We start from the raw sequence: 9,553 nt of genomic DNA on the forward strand, positions 1-9,553 counted from the left end.
AAGGAAAGTCCAGCTATGAGGGCCTCATATTCGGCTTCGTTGTTTGTGCACTTGAACCCACACCGTATTGCTTGTTGGATGATGTCTCCCTCGGGTGTAATCAGTACTACTCCAAGTCTGCTTTCATTTACGTTACTCGAGCCGTCCACTAAGAGGGTCCACTTAGAGGTGACCTGCCGTTCATGCACAATAACTCACTTTCTGCTTGGGTGGTGGTATTCGGGGTGAAGTCAGCAATGAAATCGGCCAATGCCTGGGATTTGATGGCAATGCGAGACTGGTATGATATGTCAAACTCACTAAGCTCTACTGTCCACTGCAGGAGTCAGCCTGATAGTTCTGGTTTATGCTGTATCTTCTTGAGTGGGAAGGAGGTGAGTACAACTATTGAGTGGCTTTGAAAGTACGGCCTGAGCTTCCTGGATGCATGGACGAGGGCGAGGGCTAATTTTTCCAGCTGACTGTATCGCGTTTTCGCATCAAGGAGCGACTTACTCACATAGTAAACCGGCAACTGCTTCATTTCTTCTTCTCGAACTAGTACTGCTGAGATAGCTGTCACTGAGACCACTTGGTAAGAGTAGAGCTTCTCCCCGTCCACAGGTTTGGATAAGAGCGGAGGGGAGGTAAGGTACCTTTTCAGTTGTTGCAAGGCTTCTTCGTCAGGGGCGGTCCACTCGAACTTCTTGGACTTCTTGAGGGCATGGAAGAATAGATGGCACTTGTCTGCCAACCTGGAGATGAAGCGGTTCAAGGCGACCACGCGTCCTATGAGGCGCTGGATGTCTTTCACACAAGTTGGAGACAGTATATTTCCATCCCTCTCTGAGTCACAATGTAGCCCAAGAACTTTCTTAACGAGACCCCGAATGAGTACTTGACTGGATTTAGCTTCATGTTGTACTTCCTGAGGATGGCAAATGTCTGGCTGAGGTGGTTGAGGTACTGTTCGGCTATCAGTGACTTGACGAGCATGTCGTCAATGTATACCTCCATGGTGTCCCGTAGGTATTCGACGAATATTTTGTTGACTAGCTGCTGGTAGGTGGCTCCAATGCTCTTCAGGCCGAATGGCATCACCTTATAGCAATAGGTTCCCCTCTCCGTGATGAAGGCTATCTTCTCTTGGTCGTCTGGGTGTATCAAGATCTGGTTGTACCCTAAGAAAGTGTCCATGAAACTAAAGAGCTCGTGACCTGCCGTTGCATCGACCATCATATCGATATGAAGGAGCAAGAAGGAATCTTTGGGACAGACTTTGTTCAAGTCCATAAAGTTGATGCACACTCTCCATTTCCCATTCTTTTTCTTTACAACACGGCATTTGCTAGCCATTCAGGGTAGTGGACTTCTTTGATCATACCATTGCTCAGGAGCTTCTCGACTTCTTCGTTGACAATTTGGTTATGCTCTGGTGTGAATTTCCTTCTCTTCTGTTTCACTAGTGGGTGATCTGGGTCTACCTTGAGCTGGTGGACCATTGCTTTCGGACTGATTTCGGTCTGATTCCGGTCATGTCGGCGTGCGACCAGGCGAAACAATCTTGGTTCTATTTGAGGAACTCTATCAGCTTTTCTTTGGTCTCGGGCTTAAGGCGAGACCCTATATGTGTCTTTCTGTTGGGATCATCTGGATGTATCTGTACTTCATCCAACTCTTCTATAGATGGTTGATCTGGCTCGGTCGATAGGGTTGGATGAATCTGTAATTGCTACGAAGAATTACCCTTGCCTTTGAAGGCATTCTTGTAACAATCCCTGGAAGTTTTGGGGTCACCCTTGATCTCTCGTACCCCCCATTTGGTTGGAAATCCCATTTGGTTGGAAATCTGATCGTCTGGTGAAAGGTAAGATGGGACTGCCCGTATGTTGTAGATCCAAGGTCGGCCCAAGATGATGTTTTATGGCGAGCGGCAGTCGATTACCAGAAAGATGGTATGTTTGTTCACTCCTCCAGCGTAGATAGGGAGGATGATCTCCTCGATATTGTACTTCTGCTCAAAGCTAAAACCAACTAGCAGCGTCGGTCACCTATTGATGTTTGCCTCTTCTAGTCCCATAGCCTTCACTGTTTTGAGGAATAAGATGTTCGTTGAGGAGCCTCCATCTACGAATACTCTTTTCACTAGGATGTTGGTGACCTGCAGGGAGATGACTAGGGCATCATGATGAGGAGCGGCCAGGGCGATCGGCTCGTCATCTTCAAATTGAATTACCTGATGAGTGTGTGATCGTGAGGTCGGATGGATGGACTGGACTTCATGCTGGTGGTTGGTTCTGGCATATCGCTTGGCTGATGAGTAACTTACCCCACTGATCTCTGATCCTCTGGAGATGAGAGAACAGAAACCTTTTGGTATAGGTTCTCGCAGAGGTGGTGATGGTTCTTTTGAACTCTTATGGCTGATGGTGTTCTTCTCCTTATCAGTTAGCAGATCCCGGAGGTGTCCCCTCTTTAGAAGTGCAGCGACCTCTAGTCGTAAAGCGATGCAGTCTGCGGTGTTGTGCCCGTGATCGCCATGGAACTCACACCATTTGGTATTGTCTCTCCTTGCCTTGGGATTGAGCTTTCCTAGCCACTTAACGATGGATCCCATTCCTTTCATAATCGCGACCACCTAGGTTGGCTCGACATTGAGGCTGTACTCCGGTATTTTGTATCGGTTCGATCCAAACTATCTGCTCTCGGTTCTTGTTGGTTGACGATCGTACGGTTTCCTGACTTTGCTCGAATTACGTGTTAGGGGTTGGTAGCGGTGCTCTGCTGGCCTGTGCTCTGGTTTCCTATCATTCCGCCTTGAATCGTATCTGGAGTGAATCGTCTGGTTTATCTCATCCTCCTCCCATCTTATTTGGATCACTGCCCGGGCTAGGGCGTATTCCATTGTTGTGCATCCCAGCTTTGTAAGTTCTTTGTATAGCTCTCCGTCCGGGAGAAGACCCTTTCTGAAGGCATCTACGGCTGTCTCAAGGTTGCATGTAGGGATGGAAATCTTCTCTTTGTTAAACCTGTCGACATACTCTTTCAATGGCTTGTCTCTTCTCTAGTATACTCTGTACAAGTCGGCTAACAGCTTCTCGAGTTTCTTGCTGCTGGCAAACTATTCCATAAACGTGTCGGTGAGTTGAGCGAACGAATCAATAGATCCGTTCGGGAGGTTCATGTACCACTGTAGTGCTAGGCCGGATAAGCTTGAACCGAAACTTTTGCACATGTAGGCTTCCCTAAGCGGTCAAGGTATTGAGACGGTGAACATCCGCTGCTTGTACGAGGCTATGTGATCATCCGGATTGGTTGTGCCATCGTACATTTTCATATTAGGGATGGTGAACTTCTAAGGCAAGTCGACTAGGGCGATCTCGTCCACGAAGGGTGAATCCACGTAACAATGGGTCCTGCTCTTCTTGGTTGGGACCAGCATTCCTAGAATGCGTCGCATCACTGCTTCCATATCGGCCAATCTCTTGGCTAGTACCTGTTCCATAGGAGAAGGGGACGCCACTAGGTCATCCCGCATGACCGGGTCGGCCTTTGCATTTAACTTTGGTACATTCTGTTGGGTTACCCCTCTTGGGGTAGTCTGACTTGTCCCTTCGTGCGTTCCCTGATAGCATAGATCTTTGGTCATTCCTTCTGGTTGGATGACTCCCATAGTAACTGTTTTAGTGTTTCGCCCTATATGGATGGTCAGGGGAGTCCTCTGATAGTCATTCGGTTGGTCAGGATGGATGGGCTCGGGTGCTGTTGGTTTAGTTTGGCCGTTCATCCCGCGAGGATGAGCCGAGCCGAGCCGAGCCAAGTGGAGTATGTGTTGGGATGGTTAAATTGAGCTGGTCTTGTAGATAAGGGCTTTCTGCCACCGGATCGTCTTGATCTTGATGCTGGGATGAATCGGCTAATTGATGTTCTATATGCATATCTTTATCTCCATGAATTAGGACAGAATTGTCGACCGCAGACGGGTTTAAGGGACGAGGCCTTTTGCCAGAGGCCGAGGGTCAGGGCTCCAGCGTAAGGAGAGGTTGCATGGACGGAACAGGGGTGCGGAATTGATTGAGGGGTGCTTGGCTAGGCAGGAACTCTAGGTCGTAGAATTGACTCACCGTTTCCTTGAGGGATTGGTTTTCTGACCTGATGGACGCATTTTTCATCCAGATCGCATTGTTCTCAACTTCCAATGTAGCCACCTTGTCCAAGTTCTGTTGCATGAGAGCAGTTAGAGCTTCCAGTTTGGCCTCAAGGCCGGGATTAGCGTTATCGGAGTTGCCAGCCATGGAAAGTTTCTCTACGCAGCAGGGTTCGTCAAGCCGAATGATTGCTAGAGACCCCACAGTGGGCGCCAAACTGTAGACATAAAAATCTACCTGTACGGAAGGAGGGTCTGATCCCATGAGGTTGAGGCCACTAACGCTCCGATGCACCTGCACACGTAGAAAAACAAAAGCGTGAAGCGAACGAGAAATACCGGGGTGGTGTTTGCCGTAGGCACTCCGACGCTCAAGTCAGCAAGGTTGAAAGAGGCTAGTATAGTGAGGGCTAGGGAATAAAGAGGTTATCGGAAGTCTAGTCGGAGACTATGACTATGGCAGTGATGTAAAGCTCTCGAGTAGGAGCTTTGGGTGTGAAGGTGTAATGTCCTGTGTCCTTTGTGAGAGGGCTGGCCTCTGTTTATATAGTGACTGTCTGTTCTCTCAATCCTGGTGGGAGTAGGAGTCCTAATATGACTCTGATGGAAACCCTAGAAGAATTAGGGACGTGGTAAGCTGTCTTACCAATGTCCGGATAGGAAAGTGATTCTGATCAGGAAAGTAACTTCGAGTAGGAAAGTGTTCAGAACAGGAGAAGGACTTCGAGTAGGAGATTGATCAGGAACAGGAATATGATCAGTGGGCCGTGGGCTCGGAACTCGCCTATAGGCCAAGGAAGTGAACTAGAACTGGGAGGCCCGTGCCTAGATGGTTTGGGCAGGCTGTATCTCGTATCAAATGGGATTAAAATGGCTTCGGCCTTTTTGGGATTTAGGCCTGGTCTTCTCTTCACAAATGGTCCTGCTTTCCTATTTGGGCCGAGGACGATTTTTGACCCTAACACTACCTCAACAACAAGAAGGCTTTCATAAAATATAGTCACAATCACAACCAGCTAGTTATATATTCGTCCATCATTCAACACTCAGTAGTTTATCAGCAGGCACTTGCCCTACCATATATTTTGAGAGAGTGTTGAGTAGAATGCAGCAGAGGCAATTTCCAATTTCGAGTTTCTAGTTTCTAGATTTGTGCAGGGATCAAAGTGTAAATTATCAAAGTTTTTGGACCTTATATAATCCAAAACGGTGCGCTTTCACATTAGACTTTCTGTTTCTTATCTCTTTCAAAAGCTAGCCTTAAGTTCTAATTGAAATTTTATTTCTCTATAACATTTTACACTACTGGACAGCAAATAAGAAAACAAATCTGATGAGTTTAAGTTAAATTTATAAGATTATTATGTTTCATCCTTGAATTACCTACTGGTAATTTACTCGCTTCCTTCAAACTTATTTCCATTTAGGATAGTAGACATTTTATCAGAAAAATTCCAGGATTGTAAAATATGCTGCGGGAGGCCCTATTATATTTTACCAACTAAGGCCATAAAATCATAAGCCATAAGATGGATGATGGATCCAATCTACGCTCTTTGCCATAGCCTGAATTGGTACCGTAGGTAGTTACCGGACCATGCACGTGAGAATTTTTCAGTTTCACTTGCTTCTAAAGTTCGAGTTCAAAGCTGGAGTCCAATGTCCAACAAACCACAGATCTAACCGCTCGGCAAACTTCTCATGGAAACGGTGTTGCAAAGTTTCCTATTTATGGGCTAACTATATTAATTATATTTTTGATTTAATAAAACCGAGTAAATGCATAGTCCAGTAAGATAATTTTACTTGGATTAATATGATTATAGATTATAATTCAATACACTTCATTATTGAATAATCTGATTTGACGGTAAAAATGTAGACTTTTGGGTTTATTGGGCCCGTAATGGGAGGCACCAATCAAACATTATATATTGGTTAATTCCCCTCTCCAAAAAAGATTAATGTACACTTTACCTATTTGAAAGTCATGATTGAGAGCAAAAGAGGAAGACCAGTTAGGGATTCAACAAACCTTGCACACATCATGGCTCAGACAAGTATTCCTAAAACCCTAAATTTGTTGATTCAGTGTTCTATTATAGTATTATTTATACGTGATCTTGTAATCATTTGCTTGGTGTTTTGCTTCACGCTCAGCCAATTCTATCTCACCAGCAGCCAAGAGTTCATGACAATCTTCCAGCGTTTTCTTCAAGTTACCAACCAAAACATCTTAACGATAGATAAATTATTATGAGGTATGGATTTATCTGATGTTGATTTTTAGATGCATTGGAATAGTTTAGCTCAAGGCTAATTAGGAGGAATGGAGAAGAGAAGTGTTTTAGAAAAGAGGATTAGTATTATTTTACAATTTATGGGAGAAACTCTTTTTTAACAATAAATTGTTGAAATTTTAAAAATATCTCAATTCTATTTTGTAAATTTGACTTTATATATTATTGTATATTAAGACTTCTTTTGGTAAATTAATACTAGAAAGCTATTTTATATTTATCTAATCAAACAACTAACAAAATTTTCACAAAACTACACTTTTATAAACTCTACGATAATAAACTCTTTTTTCATAAGTTCTATTAGAAAAAATCGCAATGGATCCAAAGAAATTAAATATCAGTTATAAGCTCGCAATTGATCAGTTCGTAATGAGTCTCACCTGAGTCCCACTTAATAAATTATATCTGACCAATTATGAATTATCACGTCAAAATTGTAAAAGAACATTTATAAAAAGAGATTGTGAGTGTAACATTTTGCTATAGAAAAATAGGGTGATGTTATGTGTTTCCGAGACTAGGGCTGAAATATAATTCGAGCTAAAAGATATCCATATTAAACCATTGTTTTAAAACCCGAACCGGAGGGCAACCTGTTTTGCTGTGACCGGCTGGTTGGACCGATGATGTCAGCGATAATTTTATTTTTAAAAACTTACATATTAACCCCCTAAATTTCAATATATTACAAAAATTCTCCTAAAAACGCTCAAATTAGTCCCTAAAATTTTTATTTATTCTAAAAATACCCCAAAAAATTACCAATTAATCCCTAAACTTTTGATATATCTCCAAAACACCCTTATAAAATTACAATTAATCCTCATAATTTTGAAATATTGCAAAAAACCCCTAAAACCTAAATCGGACCAAAGAAGCTACTGGGTCCTGGTCCAACCAGTCTGGTCTGGTTTTTAAAACAAAGCATTAAACCTGCATCTGCATGGAGTCTTTCGAGAATCAAGAAAGTAATTTAGGAGAAGTTGATTGTATTAAATATATATACAAGACGTAGCACTTACTAGCATTAACACTAGAATTTTGTGATTGTTTGCTTTTGGTTTCGGATCATTTATTTCTGGGTATTTTGGGTTTCCTAATTGCGTATGTCTTACTACATGTATATATATTAAACTAACAAATAAAGCAAAACAAAAACAGTGTTTAATTACTTCTAGGGGTGAGCACGAGTAGCGGGTAGAACTGGAACCGGAACCGGAACCTGCTAGGAACCGGTACTGTGCTGGTAGATTCCAGTTCCAATTTTTTGAAATCGATACTGTGCGGTTCCGGTTTTGATTCTTGTGTGTGGAGGAACAGGAACCGGAACCAGAATATGTAAAAAAGGTACCCTATTTGGAACCTATAGGGGGTACCCAGTTTGGAACCGATTTTTAGAACCTGTTTTGGAACTTTTTTGGAATCTGTTTGAAACCTATTTTGAAATCTGTTTGGAACCTGTTTTGGAACCTGGACTACAATGAAATATTTGTAAAATGTGAATAATGAAGGGTTTCTATTGTTTTATAAAAAAAAATTAAATAGAAAAAGTTAAATTTTTAAAATAACCTAATTAAATAAATATATGAATATAATTATACTTATTACATATAAATTACACCATATTAAAAGCTTTAATATATTATAATATATTAATATTAAAGTTTTGATAAATTAAGTGAATAATTAGAATTATGATCCAATTAAAAGTGTTTTACATTTTTAATATTAGTAAAAGAATTATTTTTGAATAAAATAGTATATTTGATTGAATAATAATATATTTAGTTATTTACTTCAATTATCAAGTTCTAAGTATATCTAAAATAAATTAGTAATTAATTAATTATATATGATAAATTGATAAACATTAATAAATTTAATTACTAGTTAAATATCATACTTAATTAATTATAACATTACATTATAGTTAAACGATTACTTAATTAATTATAATTTTATAACATTACTTAATTGATTTATTGTATAATTAATTATAGCATTACATTAATTGATTACTACTTAATTAATTGACTTATAAGTTATAACATTTAGTTTATTACTTAATTAAATAATTAAAATTTTAATTAATTACAGCATTACATTATAGATTTATAGTATAATTACTTAGTGAATTATAGCATTTTATTATAAACATTAATACAAACTTAATTAAATGATTAAAAATTTAATTAATTATAATATTACATTAAAAATTTATTGTATGATTATTTAATAGTTAATTCACTATAACATTACATTATAGTATGATTATATAATTAATTATAACATTACATAATTAAATGATTACTTAATTGATTATGACATTATATTATAAATATTAGTAATTACTAATTTACTACATAAACATTAGCATAATACTTAATTAAATGATTAGGAAATTTAATTAATTACAATATTACATTATAAATTTAAACGATGTATGTAATTAATTGTACATTATATTATTAATAATGATTACTTATTAATTATAATATTATATTATAAATAAATTATTTAATATTATATTAAAGACTATAGTATGATTACTTAATTATTGTAACATTTCACTATTTCATATAGTATGAACTTGATTAGTTGATTACATATTAATTATAATATTACATAATTAGATGATTATAATTGATTATGATATTTATATAAACTTTTATAACATTACATTATAAACAAATGAGAAATTTAATTAATTAATATTACATTATAGTTAAATAATTACTTAATTAAATTATAACATTATTACATTACATTATATTATGATACTAAAATTATAGCATCATAGTTAAATGATTATTAATAGTTATAAAATATAACATCACATTTAAACATTAGTAATTTACTAAATTATTTTATTACATTATAATTAAATGATTAAATTTTAATTAATTATAAATACTTAAAGATCTATTCTCTATTACTTAATCACTATAACATTACATTATAGTATGACACATAATTAATTGTAACATACATAATAAATGATTACTTAATTGATATGAGTTATATTTAGTTTTAAACATTAATTACTAATTTACTTATAAACATTAGACAATATTTAATTAAATGATTAGAAATATAATTAATTATAATATTACTTTTAAACATT

The 9,553-nt window shown here is 37.9% G+C and overlaps 1 protein-coding gene across 1 annotated transcript; it reads right to left on the bottom strand.

Moving 5' to 3' along the window:
- Positions 1 to 2,026: 2,026 nt before the first annotated feature.
- LOC116124721 lies at positions 2,027 to 2,605 on the bottom strand. Its single transcript, XM_031410459.1, has one exon. It carries the CDS (start codon positions 2,603 to 2,605, stop codon positions 2,027 to 2,029), a length of 579 nt encoding a protein of 192 aa, XP_031266319.1.
- Positions 2,606 to 9,553: the final 6,948 nt, after the last annotated feature.

The sequence above is a fragment of the Pistacia vera genome, unplaced genomic scaffold (genome assembly GCF_008641045.1).
Source record: "Pistacia vera cultivar Batoury unplaced genomic scaffold, PisVer_v2 Contig155, whole genome shotgun sequence".
Lineage (NCBI taxonomy): Eukaryota > Viridiplantae > Streptophyta > Magnoliopsida > Sapindales > Anacardiaceae > Pistacia > Pistacia vera.